General features: G+C 43.2%; 1 protein-coding gene across 1 annotated transcript in view; it reads left to right on the plus strand.

The window, feature by feature from the left end:
* The window catches only part of CAMKMT (calmodulin-lysine N-methyltransferase), a 594,390-nt gene that overhangs the window by 411,057 nt on the left and 156,861 nt on the right, over window positions 1–26,472 (plus strand). The window contains exons 4-6 of the mRNA XM_077282404.1: window positions 21,651–21,711; window positions 22,766–22,820; window positions 23,883–23,946. Of these exons, the coding sequence (XP_077138519.1) occupies window positions 21,651–21,711; window positions 22,766–22,820; window positions 23,883–23,946 (180 nt within the window). The remainder of the gene's footprint in view (window positions 1–21,650; window positions 21,712–22,765; window positions 22,821–23,882; window positions 23,947–26,472) is intronic.

The following is a 26,472-nucleotide window of genomic DNA, read 5'->3' on the forward strand; positions in this document are numbered from 1 at the left end:
TACACCGCCTGTGTATCTCAATTTTTACTGCATCTAACCCAGGAAATCGTTTTGGGGTTTTGGGCTTAGTAGCACTGTCTGCAAGTCAGCAGAGTAGCCCACCTGTGAAGCTAGCTACACCCCCTGTGTATCTCTATTTTCACTGCATCTAATCCAGTTACCAGTTTTGGGCCTAGGAGCAGTGTCTGCACGTCAGCAGAGTAGCCCGCCTGTGAAACAAACTATACCGCCTGTGTATCTCTATTTTCACTGCATCTAATCCAGTTACCAGTTTTGGGTCTAGGAGCAGTGTCTGCACGTCAGCAGAGTAGCCTGCCTGTGAAACAAACTATACCGCCTGTGTATCTCAATTTTTACTGCATCTAATCCAGTTAATAGTTTTGGTGTTTGGGGCTTAGTAGCAGTGTTTGCACGTCAGCAGAGTAACCTGCCTGTGAAACTAACTACACCACCTGTGTATCTCTATTTTCACTGCATCTAATCCAGTTAACAGTTTTGGGCCTAGGAGCAGTGTCTGCACGTCAGCAGAGTAGCCCGCCTGGGAAACAAACTATACCACCTGTGTATCTCAATTTTTACTGCATCTAATCCAGTTAAGTAAACATACAACCCAGACCCATTACCTCACACTCGGGATGGGTACCACTCTACTCAATCATTAAACATACTGACCAACTGTGCACTTATTAAACTGCGCGTTGAATCAAAGAGTGGTTTTTTTTTATATAAAAAGTTATAACTTTATTAAACAGACATTTAGAATTAAAATAATGCCTCTAAGCCGTAGAAACAAGTATAATAGCAGGTAAGCGTGAAAAAAGTTTACAATAATAGCAGGTAAGCACTAAATAGCATTACGAAACAATTTAATTTGACAGTATTGGTGATAAAGTATGCTGAGAAAATATCTCAATTAAGTTAGAGCATGCTAAGAAAATATGTCCATTAAATTAACGCATGCTAGAGAAATATCTCAATTAAGATTCCCTGTCTGGAAAAATTTCCACATTTTAATTAAACGCCAAACTTGTTGGTATCACAATGGCACGTGCAAATTACCACATTTGTATGCCGAAATATGTTGATATTCTAATCTAAATCTATGCGCCTAGTCTGAAGGAAAAATCTATTCATTTGACGACACCACATTTTGATCAAGGCAACATAACATCTCCGCCTGCACCTTCCTCACAGACCAGCAGTTTGCCGGGGACACCCTACTCAACTCCGTCTAAGCACGGTAGCCAGCCCTCAGTCCCTCAGATGTGGACAAGTAAAAGACCATTTCCTCCTAGCCATGACAAAGCTAAGAGGTTGAATTTCTCCATCTGCAAGCTGTTGGCTACAGAAATGCTGCCTTTCCGCCTGGTGGACACAGAGGATTTTCGATACCTTATGTCCGTTGCAGTGCCCCAGTACCAGATGTCCAGTTGCCACTACTTCTCAAAGAAAGCTGTGCCTGCGCTACACCAGCATGTCGTACACAACATCACCGCTTCCTTGAGAAACTCTGTGTGTGACAGGGTGCATTTCACCACAGACACTTGGAGGAGTAGACATGGACAGGGGCATTACATGTCGGTGTCTGGGCACTGGGTAACTACGGCGACATCAGGAGAAGGGGCTGCTGTCCAAGTCTTGCCATCCCCACGAGTTGCTCGTCGATCCTCTGCATCTAGAAGTTCCTCCACTACTTCTGCCTCCTCAACCTCCTCTCGGTCCTCCACCTGCACCCAAAGCCTGTCTGGTAATGCCACCCGTGTTGTAACTGTGCAGAAGGAATCCGGCACACCTCCTCACTATGCTGTCACCAGGGCTCAACGGAATCAGGCAGTGTTTACATTGAAATGTCTGGGAAATGTGAGTCACACAGCTGAGGAGTTGTGGTCAGCTCTGGAGACAGAGTTCCATCAATGGTTGTCTCCACTCAACCTGCAGCCAGGGAAGGCTGTGTGCGACAATGCTGCAAACATGGGTGCGGCCCTTCGCCGGGGTAATGTCACACACGTGCCTTGTATGGCTCACGTTTTGAACCTGGTTGTCCAGCAATTTTTATCCCACTATCCCGGACTACATGGGCTTCTGCAGAGGGCACGGTCGCTGTGTGCTCACTTCCGCTGTTCGCATCTCGCAGCTCGACGACTTGCATCTCTACAGAAGTCAGTTGGCCTGCCAGTTCACTGGCTGAAATGCGATGTGCCCACATGGTGGAATTCAACTCTGCACATGTTGCAGCGACTGTGGCAGCACTGATGAGCCCTGGTGCAATACGTTATGACGTATAGCCTGGGCCAACAAGATCAAGAGGTGGGGCAAATCACGCTGCAGGAGTGGTCTCAGATCAGGGACCCATGCACCCTTCTACACAGTTTTGAAATAGCAACGAAGATGTTTAGTGCTGACGATGTCATTATCAGCATGACCATTCCGGTGATTTACATGCTGGAGCACACCTTACACAGTGTCCGGAGTCAGGTGGTGGAACAAGAGGAGGAGGAAGAGGAACAGGAGGAGTCGTATGCGGAAGGGATCATATCTCCAAGGTCAAGAAGGTTGGCAGCACCAAGGCGGCTGGCATTGGAAGCTGGGGGAGAGAGATTACCGAGGGCGCATGGTAGCAGCCAAACTGTTGAGGAAGGTGCAGGAGGTGAGGAAGAAGTGGAGGATGAACTGACGCTGGGCATGGAAGACTCATCAGATGAGGGAGACCTTGATCAAATTTCTGTTGTGCGAGGTTGGGGGGAGAGGGCAGATGAAGGAAGCATGATTCTCACCTCGCCACCACCAAGACAACAAGGACTTGGTCCTCCTGGATGCGCAAGACACATGAGTGCCTTCTTGCTGCACTACCTGCAACATGACCCTCGGATTGTCAGAATCCGAAGTAATGCCGACTACTGGGTTGACACTCTTAGATCCCCGGTACAAAAGCAAATTTGGCGAAATAATTCCTGCCATAGAAAGGGATTCACGCATGCAGGAGTATCAGCAGAGATTGTTACAGAATCTAACTTCTGCTTTTCCACAAAACACCAGTGGTGTACGTAGTCAATTTCTGAGTTCTAACTTGCCAACCGTGGGACTATCGAGTCATCACTCTAACCGTAACAGTAACATTGTATCTGGTGGTAACAGCAATTTTTTCCAATCGTTTCAAGATTTTTTTAGACCATCCTTTGCAAGGCCACAGGAGACAAGAAGTCTGACGCACAGCCAACGTCTAGAGAGGATGGTACAAAAGTATCTCCAAGTTAACATCGATGCCATGACTGTAAGGGTACTGTCACACAGTGGCACTTTGGTCGCTACAACGGCACGATCCGTGACGTTCCAGCGATATAGTTACGATATCGCTGTGTCTGACACGATACTGCGATCAGGGACCCCGCTGAGAATCGTACGTCGTAGCAGATCGTTTGAAACTTTATTTCGTCGTCAAGTGTCCCGCTGTGGCGGCATGATCGCAGCATGTAACAAAGGTGTGCACGATATTCCCAATGTCCCTTATGACTTCTACATCGCAACTACGTCATGAAATTATCGCTCCAGCGCCGTGCATTGCAAAGTGTGACCGCAGTCTACGACGCTGGAGCGATAATCAAGCGACGCTGCAACGTCACGGATCGTGCCGTCGGAGCGATCAAAGTGCCACTGTGTGACAGTACCCTAAAGGCCCCGTCTCACACAGCGACGCTGCAGCGATACAGACAACGATGCTGATCGCTGCAGCGTCGCTGTGTGGTCGCTGGGGAGCTGTCACACAGACAGCTCTCTCCAGCGACCAACGATCAAGGGAAAGACTTCGGCATCGTTGAAACTGTCTTCAACGATGCCGAAGTCCCCCTGCAGCACCCGGGTAACCAGGGTAAACATCGGGTTACTAAGCGCAGGGCCGCGCTTAGTAACCCGATGTTTACCCTGGTTACCAGCGTAAATGTAAAAAAAACAAACACTACATACTCACCATCTGTTGCCCGTCAGGTCCCTTGCCGTCTGCTTCCTGCTCTGACTGAGCCGCCGTACAGTGAGAGCAGAGCGCAGCGGTGACGTCACTGCTGTGCTCTCACTTTACGGCAGTCAGTCAGAGCAGGAAGCAGACGCCAAGGGACCTGACGGGCAACAGATGGTGAGTATGTAGTGTTTGTTTTTTTTACATTTACGCTGGTAACCAGGGTAAACATCGGGTTACTAAGCGCGGCCCTGCGCTTAGTAACCCGATGTTTACCCTGGTTACCAGTGAAGACATCGCTGGATCGGTGTCACACACACCGATTCAGCGATGTCAGCGGGACCTCAACGACCAAAAAAAGGTCCAGGCCATTCTGACACGACCAGCGATCTCGCAGCAGGGGCCTGATCGCTGGTACGTGTCACACATAGCGAGATCGCTACTGAGGTCGCTGTTGCGTCACAAAACTTGTGACTCAGCAGCGATCTCGCTAGCGATCTCGCTATGTGAGACGGGGCCTTTAGTCTGTAATAGTGACTGTACATAGTGTGTTAAGCTTTGTTTATTGATGTGTGCTAATATGCTAATAGTGCTACTTAATCCCATCACCATTGTTTACCTTATCTTGATGTTGGATTGACAGACCCTGGCTAATTCTAAAAATAGCTTACATGCCTTGGGTATAAAAAGACTCAGAGATCACATCCTGGAGACTGAAGTAATACAGAGCTACCAGCCAGACATTCTGCAAACCACCCAACAGACAAGAGAAAGGACTGCAGCCAATTCATCATGGCACCATCACGAGGGACACTGATCTATGATTCTATAGGAAACAACCTAGCGGTTTTTGGCTCCGGTTGGAAGGACACAGATCTGATCCAGTGACCATCTCTGAACCATGGATATGTTTGGAGAAAGCCAGGTTTGGGACCCGCTGGTCGCCTGGTACCATGGAGATGGTCAGATAAGCCAGGTGGTGGCTCTCGTGTCAACTGGCTTTTGACCTTGTATGGACTCTATGGACAGCTCTTGGTCATCTCCCTATGCTTGTTGTTACCTCTTCTCTGTGCGTTCATCCACAGATGGAGTAGCGACCCTGGGAGCACTGACATCATGTCATACTGGAAATACGTGGAGACGCAGTGATCTTTTATATGCGCCCATGTGACACTGGGAGCTCTGACATCATGTCATACTGGAAATACGTGGACACGCAGTGACCTTTTATATGCGCCCATGTAACCAAACAATTCCAGCCATGGTGGGATTGTTCTGTTGATGGGCTCACATTATTTGATTATATCAAATTCTGTGCAAAGCGTCTCTTAAATATTTTCCTAATGTTCAAAATCCATTTTGCTATTCATATTTCATGTATTTCATATTAGACATGCTTTGGCACGATAGAGTGCAACCTTTTTTGTTTACTATTTTGTAACGACATCTGGCCCAGGAAATCGTTTTGGGCCTAGTAGAATTTGGTGCTACTCAGCAGCGTACCCCACCCATGAAGCAAGCTACACCGCCTGTTTACCTAACTACTATTTTGTAACAGCATCTAGCCCGGGAAATTCTTTTGGGCCTAGTAGAATTTAGTGCTACTCAGCAGCATACCCCACCCATGAAGCAAGCTACACCGCCTGTTTACCTAACTACTATTTTGTAGCGGCACCTAGCCCAGGAAATCCTTCTGGGCCTAGTAGAATTTGGTGCTTCTCAGCAGCGTACCCCACCCATGAAGCAAGCTACACCGCCTGTTTACCTAAGTGCTATTTTTTAACGGCATCTAGCCCAGGAAATCCTTTTGGGCCTAGTAGAATTTAGTGCTACTCAGCAGCGTACCCCACCCATGAAGCAAGCTACACCGCCTGTTTACCTAAGTACTATTTGTAACGGCATCTAGCCCTGGAAATCCTTTTGGGCCTAGTAGAATTTAGTGCTACTCAGCAGCGTACCCCACCCATAAAGCAAGCTACACCGCCTGTTTACCTAACTACTATTTTGTAACGGCATCTAGCCTGGGAAATCCTTTTGGGGCCTAGTAGAATTTAGTGCTACTCAGCAGCGTACCCCACCCATGAAGCAAGCTACACCGCCTGTTTACCTAACTATTTTGTAACGGCATCTGGCCCAGGAAATCCTTTTGGGCCTAGTAGCAATTTCTGCTACTCAGCAGAGTACCCCACCCATGAAGCAAGCTACACCGCCTTCTTTCTTTCTCAATCTAACCCCTCGGCTCTGGGGTGTCCACTCTCCCTCCAGCTCTCTCCTCACAGGTGGACTACCGCGTGTTTTCACACTGTGGCGAATCTTTTGGGCCCAGGCATAAGAAGTCGTCAAGGTAATGGATAATATGTGCCGCCTTACAAATGTCCATGACGACACATTCGAGGAAGCAACTAAACGCCTCAAATAGTGAGCAGGATATGGAGCACCCCATGGGCAAACAGCGATCTATGTAGTATGCTCCTTCACAGAAGCAGCCCAATGGGAGGACACTATTTGGAGGCACAGGTAGTAACCGGAACGCCCCCTCAATGTCTGTTTTGGCCATTAGGTTGCCCCTTACCAACTTCTTGACCCGCCTGATTGCCTCGTCAAAGGAGGTACAGTACATAGTACTGTACTTGGTTCCGCGTCGATGTTGTCGTTTACTGACCTGCCCCTTGCATATGACAAATGGTGGATTAGTCTGAATGTATTGGGTTCATTTTTGGCACAACTCCCAACGGGGGTACCACTACGTCTTCCAAGGAAAGTGTTCTGAATGGACCCGCCGCCATTCTACCTAAAGATATTTATTTTTTTATTTTTTTTGTCAACACGTCTGGGTGTTGGTAGAGTGAGTTTAGATTTTTACTCCAGGCTTTCTTGATTTTAGAAGGGCATGACATTCCTATATATGTGTCTCCTCCTCCTTTTACTCCTCCATCTCTTTTCTTTTCGCATGACTATATGTAGTTGTGAATTTTACATGTGTTTATTGTGTCTTCTGAGCAGTTTGTCAGCTTTTGGACACCTTTTAAGGTGTTTTCTATGTGTTTTCCATGTCTTTGTATGTGTTTGTGTTTGCCTGCCACTGGTTTCAATGGGGTTTGACTGTGTTCGTCGAACGTTCGACGAACAGTTCGTCGAACATCTCCCTGTTCGACGAACCGAACCCGAACACTAGGGAGGTGGCTCATCTCTAGCCATGATACTATGCCGGAGGGTCTGCCGAAGACTTCATGGCTATCATGACAGCACTCCTGTGGAATCCAGTCTGTGGTTGGCGCTTATAGGAGACTGTGATCTTTACTGTATACAGTAATATTTATATATATATATATATATATATATATATACTAGATGGTGGCCCGATTCTAACGCATCAGGTATTCTAGAATATGTATGCGTAGTGTATAGCACAGCCCATGTAGTATATTGCACAGTCATGCAGTACATTGCGCAGCCAACGCAGTACATTGCGCAGCCCACGCAGTACATTGCGCAGCCCACGCAGTACATTGCGCAGCCCACGCAGTACATTGCGCAGCCCACGCAGTACTTTGCGCAGCCCACGTAGTACATTGCGCAGCCCACGTAGTACATTGCGCAGCCCAAGTAGTACATTGGGCAGCCCACGTAGTACATTGCACAGCCCACGTAGTACATTGCGCAGCCCACGTAGTACATTGCGCAGCCCACGTTGTGCATTGCGCAGCCCACGTTGTACATTGCACAGCCACGTAGTATATTGCGCAGCCACGTAGTATATTGCGCAGCCCACGTAGTATATTGCACAGCCCACGTAGTATATTGCGCAGCCCACGTAGTATATTGCGCAGCCCACGTAGTATATTGCGCAGCTCACGTAGTATATTGCACAGCCCACGTTGTATATTGCGCTGCCCACGTTGTATATTGCGCTGCCCACATTGTATATTGCGCAGCCCACGTTGTATATTGCGCAGCCCACGTAGTATATTGCGCAGTCCACGTAGTATATTGCCCAGCCACAAAGTATATAGCACAGCCCATGTAGTATATTGTCCAGCCCATGTCGTATATTGCCCAGCCACGTAGTATATAGCACAGCCCATGTAGTATATTGCCCAGCCACGTAGTATATTGCCCAGCCCATGTAGTATATTGCCCAGCCCATGTAGTATATTGCCCAGCCACATAGTATATAGCAATGTGGGCATCATATCCCTGTTAAAAAAAGAAATAAAATAAAAAATAGTTATATACTCACTTTCCCTAGCCCTCGGATTCAAGCGAAGCGGTTACCAACGCTGCTCGTGCGCTCCGGTCTCAAGAGTGCATTGCGGTGTCGCGAGATGATGACGTAGCGGTCTCGCAAGACCGCTACCTCATCATCTTGTGAGATCGCAGCATGGACCGGTTACCGGAGCGTCGCGAGAAAGGCCTGTTGTCGATCCGGGGGCCGACGGGCAGTGAGTATATAACAATTTTTTATTATTTTTAACATTAGATCGTTTTACTATTCATGCTGCATAGGCAGCATGAATAGTAAAAAGTAGGTCACACAGGGTTAATAGGGTTAATAGCAGCGGTAACGGAGTGCATTAAACCGCGGCATAACGCGGTCTGTTACCGCTGCCATTAACCCTGTGTGAGGGCAGACTGGAGGGGAGTACGGAGCGGGCACTGACTGCGGGGAGGAAGGAGCCGGACTGTGCCTGTCGCTGATTGGTTGTGGCTGTTTTGCCACGACCAATCAGCGACTTGGATTCCATGACAGACAGAGGCCGCGACCAATGAATATCCGTGACAGAAAGAAAGACAGAAGGACAGACAGACAGACGGAAGTGACCCTTAGACATTTATATAGTAGATATATACACTATATATATATACACATATGGTATATATACCAGTAAATGGAATAAGTGATTACATGATCACAGGTTCTAGTCTCTTAAGGAAATTAACAAATAAAGAAAAAATAAAAAAAAAATCGAATCACCACTTTTTTTCCCCCTTTATTTTTAATTCTTTATTTTTATAGTTACAGATTTGGTATCTACATGTCCATTAATGTCCGATCTATTAAAATATAAAATTAATTACGGTATGTGGTTGTATCTTCTGTGGATGTAGGCTTGCACAGATATTTCTGTCTGTTCATATACTTCCAGATCAACACAATAATGTTGAGATCAGGGTTTCATGGCAGCCATAACATCACTTCAAGGACTCCTTGTTCTTCTTTGTGCTGATGGCTGAATGATTAGGGTTGTTGTCGTGCTACAGAATAAATTTGGAGCCAATCAGATACCTCCCTGATGGTATTGTATGATAGGTAAGTATTCACCTGTATTTCTCAGCATTGAGGACACCATTGTTCCTGACCAAATTCCAAACTTAATTTGCTGAATTGCAGCACCAAACTAGTGGGGGCCTCCACCATGCTTCACTGCTGCCTGCAGACCCTCATTATTGTGCCACTCTCCAACCCTTCAGCTAATAAGTTGCCTTCTGTTGCAGCCAAATATTTCACATTTTGACTAGACAGTGCAGAGCATCTGCTGCCATTTTTCTGGACCCCAGTTACTATGTTTTCATGCATAGTTGAGTCGCTTGGCCTTGTTTTGGGCTGCAATTTTTCCAAGAAGGCCACTTATTGCCAGACTTCTCCAAAATAGTACATGAATATAGCTGGGTCCCACTGGTTGCTCCCACTTCTGAGTTGATGGCACTGCTGGACATCTTCCAGTTTTGAAGAGAATTAAGCATGATGTGCTCACTCCATTTTACGCCTCCTCCACCACTGTTTCCATATCAACAAATGTGTATCAAACTACATATGAAAATTATAATTTTTATCACCTTTTTGGTATAATTTAGTTACTTATACAGCTGATTATAATCCTACAAAATCCCTGACTTTCCTTATGTAGAAGAAGTGATGTTTTGAAGACAGAGGGTGGTCATACCAAATATTGATTTAATTTCGACTTTCCTTTAGTTAATTCGCTTTTACATTTTGTTAATTGATAAAAAAAACAATTGCACAGTTAATATACATATTAACCTCCAATTTTGGAAATTTTTCTTGTATTCAGTGAGATCTTCATTTAAACCATTTATAAATCACATTAATTTAAAAACCGCACCCCTATATCCTGTATGCAATAATTTTTTTGAGAGGCCCAAATGGCATAAGTTAAAAGAATATCACGAGTTTAAGATTTTAGTTGAAAAGTTATTCTAAAATTATAACCTAGAAATATTAGAACGGTTGTTCTTTCAGGAGGTTTTACAACCTGAGATGGAGCAGTCCTTGATTTCCTGATCGTATCTTATTATCTATGTATTAAATCATTTTTATAAAGAATAGAAAAAATATTTTATTCTTAATTGACATTTTTTTAAATCCCCCATACTTAAAAAGAAAGAAAAAAGAAAAAGAACAAAAAAAACTTTTTTTTTTTAATTTAACTTGCAAAAATCAAGAGTATTGTTCTGTAAGTTTAATGTGATCTATCATTACGACCGTTCTCTTGTAAATTTTCAAAGGAACCAAAACAATAGAGGTAGTTGTGCTATGTGTTTAAAATTTGGGCCACATTTACGGTAAATGAAGATTCTTATCTACGTATCGGGATTTTAATGGCAGCTAGTTTGAATAAAATAATGTACACTTATTTTCATTTGTGTAGAGTAATCACATACATTTATTTTACATTGTTCTAAAATATGGTTTTAGGAGGCTTGCATTTAATTATTTAATTGTCCAAGTGTTTATTAAAATTTCTCATTTAGAAGTTGTTTTTTTTACTCATTTTTTTTTATTTTATTTTTTTTTATCTTTAGACTGATTATCCATAATCTTTCAATAAAATATAATAGAGATATGCTAGTATCTCCATTATAAATTCCAAAATGAAATTTGTACATTGATATAAAATTCAATTAATTAGTTTTAATGTTAGGGGAAAAAAAATATGATCTTTTATGCATAATGTTAAGGACAAATGAATTGTCGCTCCATATCCATATAGAGAACATCATTTACTAATTGCAGAGATGCGGTTTAAAACACAGTGTGTCTATAAATGATGGACGTACAAATTCATCTATTAGTTTTGTCAAGGTAGCCATGAATTATATATGCAAAATAGCCTTTGAGCTGTCATGTGATCTCAGAAAACCCTTTCTGTAGACTTAACAATACAAATGCATTTATCTTATCTGTCTCGGATGGTAGTACAGTGGAGGAGATTATTTCAGATGTCACCACTGTCATGTAGATGATTATCACACCAGACTGCCATTGTTACTATTTTATGAGCAAAAAAATATATCCTATGAAATTTAAGGGGGTACTAACTTTCTACAGTTAATAACTGAAAATTAAGTAAATTTATAATCTTCTGGTATAACCTTTTTTTTTCTTTCTCCCAAATAAATTTAATTAATATGATTATTAGATGTCGCCCTAATGATTGCTGCAAGTTCAACCTTTTAAACCTCCATCGATCATGAGAATAAAAGGTGCAACGCTGCGTCCACGACATAGTTTTTACCCACCATTCACCTGTATAGTCATACTATAGAGGTTGGGTTCAAGCACCATTATGCAGATAAAATACTGGTCGCCTCACTTGGGTATGTATGCAGCTTTTTCTTCAACTCTACCCACAAGTGTTCAATTGGGTTGAGGTCTGGGGACTGTGGAGGCCAATCCAGCACCTCTACTTCATTGTCATTGAATCATTTCTTCTGCAATCTCAATGTATGCTTCAGGTCGTTGTCCTGCTGGAACACTGTCATCCTTTTCATACTTATAGTACTTGAGTGTACGAAGTAACTCGTCTTACAGGATACTCACATATAGCCCAGCATTGAGATCTTCATCGATCTTGGTCAAGGATCTAATGCCTTTGGCTGTGAAACAACCTGGTATCAAGCTTACGCCACCGAACTTGACAGTTCCTTTAATTTCTCGATCCGTTAGCCCCTTTTTACCTTATTTCATCCAGACCCATTTGCACCTATCAGAGCCTAGTCTATTGACTTTCGTCTCATTGCTCCAAATTACCTGTTTCCAATCTTCTACCATCCACTTTTTGTACTCTCTTGCAAACTCGAACCGACGCTACTTATGACGATATTGAAGTCGAGGCTTCATCACCTTTTTTCAGGCCACCTTTCCAGACTTGTGTAACGTGTGTCGCATGGTGCTTGCATTGATGTCTGTGATCTTACAAATTACAAATCATACAAGCCACCTCCACTACCATGTTTATTGTGCCAGAACTGATAGACCCTGTGATGAGCCGACTTGTTGAGTCCAATATTTTGTCCGGACGTCCACCTTTTAGCTATTGAATGGATGGACTGAATTCATTTAGTATTTTCCAACTGTCATTGGAAAAGTTTGTTCTTTGTGGCTACTCCTTGATTTAAACCAGTGACCTTTCACTTGGGAATCAGCCTAATGACACGCTGAGCTATTAGAGAATGTTAGAACAGATTGTATTTTATAGTATACTGGAAGAAAAAGATTTTTCTACCACCAGGAGCAAAACAGCAACAATCCAATGACCTGACAAGAATCTACATTACTAATCATATGCAAAATAGTTGCAAATCAAATATATGTATGATAAAGCCGGATGATGGTCTATAAAATGATGGTAGTCTCACGTTGGCAGCAGTAGTGGATGGTGAGATATGGAGCCTGAAAGTCAAAAGTTCAAAACATTGTTACCCTTTTTATCATTGGTGTAATTCTTTAAGGGTTATTCTCAAGTTGTCTCTTGGGCAGCTCACAGCTTTCCAGTCTCTTTCACTTACTGTTTTTTGGCATGGCGGTTTTTCCTCCGTGAGTGACAGTTCTAGTGAGCAACAGAACTGTAGTATTAATAAATCAATAAAGATCAGCACAAGTTCTATTGTGCCATATTCAGCTATCAATGGCTTGTTCTGGATTCTACACTGCAATTACTGTTTTTACACTTAGAAATAATAGGGAATTTGAACAAGCACACAGCTCAGTGAGAGTTGTGATTAGGAAACTTGCTCTGGGAGCAGCCAATGGTGAGGATCAGTGATTTTGCAGGCTTTATAACAGCAGCTTGTCATGAGTTAAGGTGGAGGGAGGTCAACAGCTATCTTCTGTATATAAATCAATTGGCTGGATAAAGGTGGCTGGTATGTTAGGAGCTAACCTCTACTGCACACACTTGGCCAGGTCCTGGGCAGGCTCTAGTGGCCAAGCTCTTTGGAAACACACTGTGCAATATGTAAAATAAAAGCTCTGGAGAAAGACAGGAGAAACATGAATTTGAAAATTTCTTATTTTCTGGCTAAGTAACTGAAGCAATTAAATAACACAAGGATACCCCTTTTAAGGGGTTGGTCGCTTTTTGTCATGAGTGTAGCTTTACTCACAAACTGACCAGAACTTCTGTCTGTAAAATGGCTGATGATGGAGGAGCATGAGACTTGGCCAGGCCATCAGCCTCCTCCTATTGTAAATCACATCACAAAGGATAGGAAAGCTGTTGTCTATTGGAGCAGGCAGCTGGACAGGTCTGGTCACATGCATGCTTCTCCATCAGTGGTAATTTTATTGTCAGTTTGTGAGGAAAGCTGCAATAACATACACAATGGTCATCCCCATTAAATGTATTGTCTCCTGGAGACAAATTATTTCTGTGTCTGTTTCGAGAGGAGTTACTGACTGAGGCATTTAACTTTGCTGAACTCTGTCAGGCCATATATGTCAGGTCATCTTGGCCTCCATCTCTTTTGCAGTTGTCAGTATATATATGTTTTCTGCTGTATGGAATAGAGTAATCTCCTGCATGCAAAAGCATCCCTGTGAACTTCTTACCTGAAGGCATCCCCAGATCTAAGGTGTAAAGATTTTCCTTACAGCACCATTCTAGCTTTTTTGTACTGCAGAGCTGGAGTGGTGCTACGAACAAAAGGTTCCTACACCTAATCTTATATTTACTACCCATCATCTTCTGCTCTTCCCAGCGCCGCTCCAGTCTCGTGCTGTCATATTGTGACCCCAACTTCTGACGGCCAGAAGTCAGAGGTTATGCTCACAAGCCTTCAATGTAAGTCTATGAGAGCCTTGTTCTGGCCTCGTTCTAGCTCTCATAGATTTACATTGAGTTGTGACTTCCGGATTCCTCCAGCAAACACTGAAGCGATCATGCGGGTCACAAACTGCTGTACACTAACCGGAGCGGCGCTGATAATAGATGAAGACAGAGGCTGATAAGCACAAGACTAAGTGAACTTAGATTGGAAGCACCACTCCAGCGTTGCAATAAGAAAAAAGTGCTAGATTGGTGCTTTAAGGAGACCGCTAAGCTAACCTAGGTAGATCTATTGGCCGGGTAAGGCTCCTCGAGAAAAAATATCCAAATAGTCTTTTCACAATAGAAGAGAAAAGGGTCACTAATCACACTGGATTAAACTAGCAATCTTATAAGTCCATATCAAACCATTAAAGAGCCTTACCACATAACTTAGGATATAAAGTCTTAGGACAATGTCTGCAATGTTCTGTGGAATATGATGGCACTTTATAAGTGAAATATTAATAATAATTAATAAAGCATACTGCGGAATCTGGGTTTTTTCCCCTCATAACTACAAAGTAGGAGACTGGCTTCCTGGTTCAGAGGAATTGGTCTGTGGTCTAAAGAGTAAAACTTCTACTTACGAAAACTGCCAAATTGATCTATGGAGACATATTAGCCATGCAATTTTCTATGGGAAATTAAGTATGCAAATAACCTCTTCACAGAGGAGGCGAGCCGGGTTTCTTATGTTACCTATTCACAGTCTCCTTATAGGGTTTATCGAGGGCTAAATTATTTTTTACTATCAGTCAACAAACTAACAGGCCTATGGTTGCTAACTACCTGTCTGTTCTACCCAACGTTGACTCAAAGAGGTCACCAACTACTCCAGGTTAAAAAGCAGCTCTTCTACCGGGCTGCTCTGTTGATGGGGCATGGCTACCGACATCATGCTGATTGACAGCCAGCTCCCTGCAGGCAGAGAGCCTACTCTCAATCAGCATGACATCAGCACTCACGCCCCATCAACAGAGCAGAAGAGAAGCCGCTGCTCTATTGATTTGATGTCAGCAGAAACTGCAGAATCACAACCAGTGCTGGGCAGAGCAAGCAGATGGTTAACAACTACCTGCCTGTTTAGTTCTGAGGCCCACAGTAAAAAATTAATATATACCTGGATGACCCCTTTAAGGAGAAACTTTACCTCGTAGATCAACAACAGAAGTGTGCAAACACCACCGATTCCCTCCACCAAAGTTTTCATTTTCCGGAACCATCAACTGATGGCTAAAAACAGATGGGTCAACGCCATTAAGAGTGAAACACACTTGGATCGGAAAAGATTTATATCAATGAAATGTCCAGTCTCGATTTTTCTACTATGGTATTTTGGTATGGTACATTTTGGGTATATGGATTGCTATAATGCTTTTTGCGAAAATGTGATTTCCAGGTTTTCATTGCTGATATTTTTATAGACCTGTACCAGAACATCTATCTCTTCCTCCGTTGCAAACCACACAACATTAGGAAGTTATCGGAAAACCGGGGAGTGAGATAGAAAGCTTCTCAATTTCTGCTCACTGACAATCTTTTCTTTCCCATTGCAAGCATGCGGCAAACAGCAGACATGCAAATAATGTAGGAGAGCAGTGCGTTTCATGAGCTCGGTTACTGCTCTCTATTACACGGCTGTATACGTGACACAGGAGAACTATCGCTCATCACGTTTAGCTATTAGAGCTGCAAATGCTTTCTCAGTTCGGTTGCAGCAGATTGCTGTAAGGAATGAGGGTGGTATGGCGCGTTCATGGCTATGTGATACACTCGAAATGTTCCATTAGTGTGTGTATAATATATAAACATCACAATCAGAACCTGATACAGAGTTGAGCAGCACGGCATCGACACTACTCACGTCTTCACAGATCACTCTTCCATGCACTTACTAACATGTAGCACTCTCTCCTTATACAGTACTATGCCTCAGCTGCTGCAGAATATCATAATACATGACTTACCAGCTACAGGTCATCATAATAATACTTTGATGCTGCAGTTTTCTTGCCAGTAAGTTATATTTCTATCAGTGGTGAACAGGAGGCTCTGTTTACTGTTCGTAAAGAAGTTCTGCATCAGCAGTGGGGTGTATTTAATTGTCCTTTCTACAGAATATGTTGTGTTACATGGATAAATGCGCTCGTGCTTTTATACTTTCATGGGAAACCCCCCACCCAATTATTATGCCTCCTATCATCATTTACATGGGGCAGTTGCAATCCCATTATGAACTTCGTGTGAAGCAGGAGTGAAAATCCCTATTGGATATTATTATTTATTTATATAGCACCAATGATTCCATGGTGGTGTTCATGAGAAGGGGTTACATCAAAATACAAATATCACTTACAGTAGACAAACTAACAATGGTAGACAAACTAACAATGGTAGACAGGTACAGAGTGAACCCTGCCTTTGGGGCTTTCATTCTACAGGATGATGGGGAAGGAGACAGCAGGTGCTGAGGTGGCAGCGTGGTCACTGCAGGTTGTAAGCTTTCTTGAACAGGACGGTTTTCAGGTTCTGTCTGAAAGACAAAGGATGGGGGATATTCGGGAAAGTCTTAAAGGCGATTGGGTGATTAATGAATAAGTGTGGAGGAGAGAAGGAGGTCTTGGGAGGACCGGAGATTACACGAGGGAAGATATCAGGAGATTAATTCTGAGATATACGGAAGAGAATAGTTATGGATGGCTTTGTAGATTAGTGTTAGTAGTTTGAACTGGATACGCTGGGAAATTGGGAGCAAGTGAAAGGATTTGAAGAGGGGTGAAGCAGGAGTGTAGCGAGGAGAGAGATGAATAAGTTAGGTAGCAGAGTTAAGGATGGACTGGAGAGGTGCAAGAGTGTTAGAAGGTAGGCCACAGAGGAGGATGTTGCAGTAGTCGAGGCAGGAGATGATTAGGGCATGTACAAGCATTTTAGTAGATTGAGGAAAGGACTTATTCTGGAAATATTTTTGAGCTGCAGGTGGCGGGAGGTGGCGAGAGCTTGGATGTTTGGTTTAAATGACAGTGCAGAGTCAAGGGTTACTCCGAGGCAGCGGATTTCCGGTTCAGGGGAAAGCGTGATATCATTTATTGTGATAGAGAGATCAGGAAGGGAAGATATGCAAGATGGAGGAAATATAATTAGTTCAGATTTGTCCACATTGAGCAGCTTGAGGAAGCGAGAGAAAAGGAGAAGGAGGATATGGCTGATAGACACTCTGGGATTCTGGATAGCACAGAGGCGACATCTTGGCCAGATAGGTAGATCTGAGTGTCATCAGCATATAGATGGTACTGGAAGCCATAGGACTTTATGAGTTGTCCCAGGCCAAGGGTATAGATGGAGAAGAGTAAGGGTCTTTGGACAGAGCCTTGAGGGACACCAACAGAGAGAGGGCAAGATGAGGAGATAGTGTGGGAGTAGGAGATGCTAAATGTGCAGTTGATAAGGTATGAGGAGATCCAGGATAGGGCAAGGTCTTTGATGCCAAAGGAAGAGAGGATCTGTAGTAGGAGGCAGTGGTCAACTGTGTCGAAAGCAGAGGACAGGTCTAGAAGGAGGAGTATAGAGAATTGTCTGTTAGCTTTGGCTGTAAGTAAGTTGTTAGTAATTTTGGTCAAGGCAGTTTCAGTGGAATGATGGGGATGGAAGCCAGATTGTAGGTGGTCGAAGAGTGAGTTAGATGCAAAGAGAGAGGAAAGTTCAGCGTGGACGTGCTGTTCTAGGAGTTTGGAAGCAAGTGGGAGCAGCGATGTGGGGTTATAGCTGGACATAGCGGTTGGGTCAAGGAGTGGCTTTTTGAGGATAGGTGTGATTGTGACATGTTTGAAAGCAGAGGGAAAGGTACCAGAAGTTAGTAATAGGTTGAAGAGATGGGTAAGCGATCAGATAAGTGTGGTGGTGAGATTGGGGAGGAGGTGGGATAGGATGGGGTCAAATGCAGAAGTGGTGAGGTGTGATTTGGAGAGGAGTTAAGTAAGCTCTCTTTCACTGATGTTGGAGAGGGAGGTTATGAGGGAAGAGCATTGGTCTGGTACACAAAGGGGTTGTGGTGGTCGAACAATAAATACTTGGATTAGGGAAGTCGGAGGGGGCAGTGGGGGGGGCGGAGGATAAGGAAGATGCGAGGGATGTAAAGTAGGCCTGTTTAGCAGAGGTGAGGGCTGATTTGAATGTGAGTGTTGCTTATTTGCATGCAGTGAAATCTTGCAAATGCGTTTTCTTCTAAAGCCGCCCTGAATAATTGCCAAAGCTTTTTAGTGATGTTATTGTGCCAGAGTCGTCTATTGATTCCTCCCACTATGCTATGCATGAGAGGAGCGACCGATTAGAAAGTTGATGTGGCATTGTAGAAAGTAGTGTCTGTGTCGTGGAGTGAAGATATGGATGCCAGTGGTAGAATAGAGTCAGAGAGTATGTGAGTGTCTAGATGTGTGAGATTTCTGCGGGGGTGCGCTAGTTGTTGGACATGGAAGCAGGTGAGGAGGATAGTGATGAGAATGTGAGTAGATGGTGGTCAGATAAAAAGAGAGGGGAGGTTATGAAGTTAGATAGGGAGTAGTGATGAGCGAATATACTCGTTACTCGAGATTTCCCGAGCACGCTCGGGTGTCCGAGTATTTTTTAGTGCTCGGAGATTTAGTTTTCATCGCCTCAGCTGAATGATTTACAGCTATTAGCCAGCATAAGTACATGTGGGGGTTGCCTGGTCCCCACATCAAGCAGGCTAGTAGCTGTAAATCATTCAGCTGCCGCAATGAAAACTAAATCTCCGAGCCCAAAAAAATACTCGGAGGACACCCTAGCGTGCTCGGGAAATCTCGAGTAACCAGTATATTCGGTCATCACTAATAGGGAACAGAGACGGGTGAAGACAGGGTCTAATATATGTTTGTCTGTGTGGGTGGCTGAGGAGGACACTGAGTAAGTCCAAAATATGAAGTGAGCGACAGGAGTTTGGAGTCTACTGACTGGCAGGTGTCAATGGGGATATTGATATCACCCATGATGATGGTGGGAATGTCAGCAAAGAGAAAATGAAGAAGCAGCACGGTGGCTCAGTGGTTAGCACTGCAGCCTTGCTGCGCTGGGGTCCAGGGTTCAAATCCCACCAAGGACAAAATCTGCAAGGAGTTTGTATGTTCTCCCCGTGTTTGCGTAGGTTTCCTCCGGGTTCTCCGGTTTCCTCCCACACTCCAAAGACATACAAGGAGTTGGTATGTTCTCCCTGTGTTTGCGTGGGTTTTCTCCAGGTTCTCCGATTTCCTCCCACACTCCAAAGACATACTGATAGGGAATCTAAATTGTGAGCCCCAATGGGGACAGTGCCAATAGTGTATGTAAAGCGCTGTGGAATTAATGGCGCTATATAAGTGAGTAAAATAAATAAATATATATATTTTTTTAAGTAGATGTACAGTATGTGACATCAGAAAGTGTCCTACTTTTTTCTCAGGTTTTTAATGTTAGTTTGTTTTTTTTTTACATTTTTTTGCAAGGTTTTTTTTCCACATCATAATCTGTATGAAAATTAATGTAAAAAGGAAATACTGGCTACTGGGCTCTACTAGATTCCTAATTCCTGTTTTTTTTTTCAGGAAAATGCACACTTATACAGTATTAGCAGCAGTAAACTGACTCAGACGTTATCTTTTGCACTGATACATATAATGAATGTGTGCAAAAAAAAGAGAAAAGCACAAAAACCTGATTTAAACTATAAGCAAATTTCTGTCAATACCGTACTTTTAAGTCTTAGAAGTCACATGAAACTGGGATGTCTTTATAAGTTCATTTTCAACTGGTACCTGTGCTTTCATTAAGGCGGACAGTCAGCATTTTAACACTATTTATCTGCAGATTAACTTTGTAAATATGATTTTTGAACATGACATGTTCCCTCTGCCACCTTCTTGGAAGGATTATTTAAGCTAGTCTCTTTTTAATCACGTGATGTCATAGATCTTATATAAAAGAGAATATGGAAACAGGTCACTTCTCTTTTCCATACATGAGTCATCATTAGAACTTCTATTCTAGATCACTACAAAGACCCTGACAAAAGGGAAGGAGTGAGCAGCCAGGTCAGGAGTTGAAGAGGGGAGTGATAAATGCAGGGAAAATTTACTTCCTGTCTCTACGTAGAGTTTAGAAGGATTCAGCTAGTCTGTTTTTAATTACGTAATGTCATAAATGTAATGGAAAACAAAAGAATTAACTGGGTAGAAGGGAAAATGAGCAATTCTGAGTACACATGGCTGTATAATATGATGACTGCAGTATATTAGAGGGATTGTCCACTACTAGGACAACCTCTTCTTCATCTAAATGTTTGGCCCCGTGAAAATAAAAAAAGCCGTTCCAGCACTTGTGGTCCCGGGCTCTCGTGTGGTTGCATGACACGTTATGCCCAGTGCCCAATCAGCGCTGGTGTCACTGTCCTCGCCTTAGGACAAATTGAACTTGAAGAGGAAGCCAGGGCTGCATCTACTCTCTGACTTCCTGTTCATGTTTAATTTGTCTGAAGGCGGGGCCGGTGACAGTGACGCCAGCGCTGATTGGGTGCCGGGCACCATGTGTCATGCTACCGCAGAAGAGCCCCGGGACCGTGAGTGCCTACACCGCTGGAACTGCTCCGGCACGGGAGGCGAGTATAGGCTTTTTTATTTTATCAAGGCCATGCATTTAGATCAAGAAGGGTTGTCCTAGTGAACAACCCCTTCAAGAGGATAAAAACTTTGATGGGAGTGATTCTTTAATGTGAATAGTTATGTAAAAATGAATTTAAAGGGAACCTGTCACCCCCCAAAATGGAAGTTGAGCTAAGCCCACCGGCATCAGGGGCTTATCTACAGCATTCTGGAATGCTGTAGATAAGCCCCGATGTATCCTGAAAGATGAGAAAAAGAGGTTAGATTATACAAACCCAGGGGCGTTCCCGCTGCGGTCCAGTCCGATGGGCCTCCCATCTTCATACCATGACGTCCTCTTCTTGTCTTCACGCTGCGGCTCTGGCGCAGGCGTACCTTGTCTGCCCTCTTGAGGGCAGAGTAAAGTACTGCAGTGCGCCGGCGCTGGGCCTCTCTGACCTTTCCCGGCGCCTGCGCACTGCAGTACTTTGCTCTGTCCTCAACAGGGCAGACAAAGTATGCCTGCGCCAGAGCCTCAGCATGAAGACAAGAAGAGGACATCATCATAAGAAGATGGGAGGCCCCGAACCGGACCTCGACACCCATCGGATCGGACCCCCCGCCCAGGTGAGTATAATCTAAACTCTTTTTCTCCTCTTTCAGGTTACATCGGGGGCTTGTCTACAGCATTCCAGAATGTTGTAGATAAGTCCCTGATGCCGGTGGGCTTAGGTCAACTTCCATTTTGGGGGTGACAGATTCCCTTTAAAAGAAAAAACTAAATTTAAAAAAATATTCAGAACAAAGTGTGATTTAGGCGAGTAGAATATTAAAGAACAATTCATTTTCATAATAGAACTCGAGACTAAATGAGTGTAACCAATATTGTGACTTATTAGAGTTCTACTCATTTCCAAATATGTCCAATTAGGAATATAAAATTCAATTTTATTTCCCTCCCAGGTATCTGGCCCTCTGAAGAAGTATTGGCCTACTACTGTCTGAAACACAAAGACCTGTTCAGGTAAGGAATAATGTTCTTGCATGTACCGTAGTCATAATGTCTCCTTTCTATTAGATTTCTTATGATGTATGGAGAAAAAAAAGTACAAGGTGACAACGTGTTGCTGCTAACAAGTCATGCTGAACTGCCTGTAGGTACTAATATTGCACAGCAAGCTTTGCTGTACGTCAAATAATTCTGATTTCCACTCGAAGGCATTTTATTTCACTTTGATTTTTTGGGAAACAAAAGTGAGTCTTCAGTCAATCAATGCGTATTGTGAAGGTCAGGGAGAATAACAGGCATTTCGTCAACTCTTTTCTGTCATTAGAACTATTGAGCATTAGGCAATAAAAATACCATATCATTTAGTTGTGTCTGCCGGCAATGGCCATATCAGCAGACTGTGTATTTTCCTACTTTTAATACCTTGGTGCCGTGCCAGCACTGAAGCAATTCCCATTTAAAAGGCCTAATATAGTCCTTCCCACCGGGGAGAAGTAGACCATGCTCCTTTTGTAAAGTCATCGACAGTCACACAGTTCTTAATTGTAACGTGATATTGCTCGCCGAATACAAAGCTGGTAGATTTGGGGAAAGAAAAATTATAAAAAAATCAAAAAAATAACAAATTGAGCAAGATAAGTGATTTTTTGCTAAATTTTGGGGAAAAGTTCTGGGTTGATGGCAAGAAGCAGAAAAAAAGGATTTCGCGCAAACAATTGTGTTTCTCAAGTTTCAATTTTAATACTACTGACAAAAGAGAAAAAGGGAAAAGAAGAAGAAAAAAAATTGGATTTTTTTTTCCAGCTCAGCGGTGGTACTGTTGCAGAAAACACTAATGAGGGAACCCCCATGGCTCTGCCTGCTTTGTGACTTTTCTTTATCATAATTATTTTTAAAATGCAAAACGCCATGAGGTCGCCCGGTAGTGGTCCTACAACTTCCTGACAACTTTGTTTTTTTGTTTGTTTGTTTTTTAACCTCCACCGCAGATGGCAATTTCTTCTTGTAACACATATATATGTCGGCCCATCTTTCTTCTTGTTTGCATAGTTTCTTTTCTGTTTTTCAGGGACCTTGCTGTGTGTGAGCTAGGGGGTGGCATGACATGCTTGGCTGGTCTCATGGTAGGTTTTTTTTTTTCTTAATTCCAATTCCATTCACAAGACAGGAACAAAAGGGGGAAACAGTTCCACCGCCACCAACCGCTGGGTCAGAGAACTGTCAACAGCCTCAGCTGCGGTCAAGCTGCAGTCTTGAGAGATCTTCCCGTCTGCCTTGCTTTCGTCTCGTATTGATTTTATGGTTGCCTCGGAGAGCAGAAACGTTTTCCTTGAGAGTAGTCGATATCTCTTGTTGTGACATTCCAATCCACAATATGTTATGTCTTGCCATAGTTGAAGCTTTCTTCTCACCCCCCCACCTTAGATTATAGTCCCATTTGCTAAAATACAGGAATAGCCTTGCGAATCACAGTTGGAGCACTATGATATAGCTGCTAATGTTTTGCCTGCATTATTACACCAACAAACATGATCCAGAGCTCTCGGTAATTAGATTCTTTTGAATTAGATTGGCCATTCAGGAGAGTCGGTGACCATTCTTCGGTTCGCGAGTCATGTATTCAGGAGATATTATGTAGCAGCCCTGTGCATTAGACAAGTTTCTATGTCTCGGCAAATAAAGGCATATTGTTACACTGATTGGCATTTGACAAACCTGTCGCATTTATACAATGTGTTGAGGTTACAGCCCAATGTTCGAGGATGTCAAGCTCACAAAAAAATTACCCTCACAAAGCCATCAGCTTGCAATGCAAAGTTATATGAAGGGCACCAGGCAGCCAGACAGAAAGAGGCTGAAAGGCAGAATGACAGGCCTGGTATGATGGTTCTACTAGATAAACAGAACCCGCAAATGAAAGCCTCTCGGAATACCATCATCCGTTGTCACAATGCAATTACCGAACAGAATGATAGCAAGATAGAGACTCCCGCAAATGGAAAGATAAAAGTATTGACTGATTTGATTGAATGATTAAAATAATGCAGACATAAAATGAAAAAGATTGAAGATTGTTACGGAGAAATAGTGGAAGAAGCATGATACTGAATGCTTGTCACTCCCGGGTCTACTTCCGTGCTGCCTGCGTTTCCTCACTCGTATCCTCTATTCCTCTTTCCCTATAGGTTGCCGTTTCTGCTGAAGCCAAAGAAGTTCTCCTTACAGATGGCAATGAAAAGGCCATTGCAAGTATCCTTATTAAGACGTGGGAAATATGGCGTGTGTCTCTCCATCTTATCGAGTATTGGCAATAATACATTCTAAAGGAAAAACAAATATTGAAGCTTTTTTTTTTGATTGCTCACATTCGCATACAGCGGGATATGTTGCCAATATTTTACCATTGAAAAAAGGTTAAAAAAACTGCGTTATATGCATTTTTACTGTATACCACTGCACAGAATAGTGCTATCTACTATGCATTTCTGTGCAACCGATAAAAAAAATATGCTTGTCAACACATGCCAACCTGGTCTTATGCCGAAAGGATGCATATGCCAACTGCATGAGGCCCTATACTTATGTTTTGTATATTCACTAGGACCATACATCAAAAATAGTTCCTAAACATGGTGTCATGAGAGCCTAATTTTATTATTGTTCAAAAAATGTATAACTTTAAAGGGGTTTCCCACCTTAAGAAAAATGGACCCCACGTGTTTTGTTTTTTATAAAAGAGTAGGTACTCGCACTCTCTGGGTCCAGTGCTTTTCTTTACTACTGCTCTGGTCAAAACACAGAGATCGGAGCGGCACTGGACCTGGGTAGGGTGAATACCTGCTATGATTGTTATGTTACGTGTATAACAGCATCTTTAAAGGGAATCTGTCAGCAGGTTTTTGCTGTTTCACCTGAGAGTAGTATTCTATAGGACAGGAGACCCTTATTCGAAGGATGTCACTTATTAGCAGCATTTAATTAGCAGATTTACACTACAGGACTACAGCTCATGTGCAACCAAGTCAGGCCAATATGTGTATCCCCGCCCCCCACCACTGATTGGAAGCTTGCTTACATTACGCAGGAAGCTGCCAGTCAGAGGTGTGGGAGGGGTTATACGGTGTTTGAAGGGGTATTCCCATCTCCAAGATCCTATCCCAATATGTAGTAGGTATAATAATATTAGCAAATACCTTCAATTAGAAATGTAGTATAGTTCTTCTGATATGCTATGTCGCAGGGCATTGCAGTAGCTTAAGTATCCATGATTATGGCCACTAACAGCTAACCAACTAACTACCTGTCACTATATGAGTGGTCATATTCATGTATTTTGCTGCGAGATTATTATACCATAGCTAATATGCAATAGCTTATTATAGGTAGACATAATAAATGAAATAACTGATTACAAATCATGTAGAAATCCACGGGAGTCCACAGGGGGTTGCCATGGAAGAAAAGAACAAAACAGTGAGAAAGTCTTAAACCAAAGGATTCTGAACTAACTCTGAACAGTTGTATATAGGCAAATACAAGACTGATGAAAAAAACAAAAATGGGGTTTCCAGGTGTAGCTCTTCCACTGAAGCAAAGTTGATCATTTCAACAGAAAAGTCAGTCCCCTTCTCTGTCACAGCCGATGCTGAGACTGACAAGGGGGCTAGCTTAGCTGTTGAATTGAGCCGTCAACTAGTCATCTTCACACATGGCACTGAAGATGTGCCAACAATGGAAGGTGCGGAGCATGGGACTGGAGGTGATAGCTGAAGTTCAGAGTTTGGGCACCTGTAATAGTAGAAGCAAATCAGGTAGTTGTACTACTTACTATTTTACTCATTCTTAAAATGTTATTCCAACATTGAAAGTTGATACCTATCCACATTGGTCTCCCACTATTCCCAAAAATGGAGCTCCGAAATGCTTTCTCGGAATGGAGTGGTGGCCTAGCATGTGGGCCACTGATCCATTCATTCTTCATGATGCTGGCAGAGAAGTAAAGGAAGCTGTAGCAGGGCATTTCAGATCCCATTTCTCGGGACTGGTAGGGGTCCTAGCAGCCGTAATCCCCACAATTATTTTTAGCTGGATGACACTTTTAAAGGGAATGCAAATTGCCTCTTCAGGAAGAAAGAGGACTTGAACTCTATAGCGTCACCGGTTGGAAGCAGCGATCCTACAAGTCACAATCAACCCTTTAACGAGTCTTGTAATATGACTTAGGATAAAAGCCAAATCAGAATCTCAATTTGCAGACACGGTGTTTCAGCCTATTGGCCCTCATCAGTGCAAAGTATGATATCTGGTGAGAGGCTCTGGACTGAGGTCTAAGGGGTAACGTATCTCCTTGTGGAGAGTGACATACCAGCTCTGGCTTATCAAGGTAAGGAGGCTTATTTGCCGTGCAATGCGCCTCTGGAAAATGTAATATGCAAATTGCCCCTTCAGAGAAAAAGAGGACTTGAACTCTATAGCGCCACTTGTTGGAAGCAGCAATCCTACAAGTCACAATCAACTGGATCCCCATTGTCTAACTGCGGGAAGCCAGCTGTCAATCAACATGATGTGAGTAGTCACACCCCGTCGACAGAACAGCTCGCTAAAGGATGAGCTGCTATGTTGACGTGAATTAGATGAATCCCCGTCCGGAGCGATCAGTGATCACTATGAGCCTGTGCCAGATAGAACAGACAGGTACTTAGCAACTACCTGTCTATTCGTATTTTGGCTCATAGTGAAAAAAATAATATAGTTCCTTGACAACCCTTTAACAAA

This window comes from Ranitomeya variabilis, chromosome 2, assembly GCF_051348905.1.
Source record: "Ranitomeya variabilis isolate aRanVar5 chromosome 2, aRanVar5.hap1, whole genome shotgun sequence".
Taxonomy (NCBI): Eukaryota; Metazoa; Chordata; class Amphibia; order Anura; family Dendrobatidae; genus Ranitomeya; species Ranitomeya variabilis.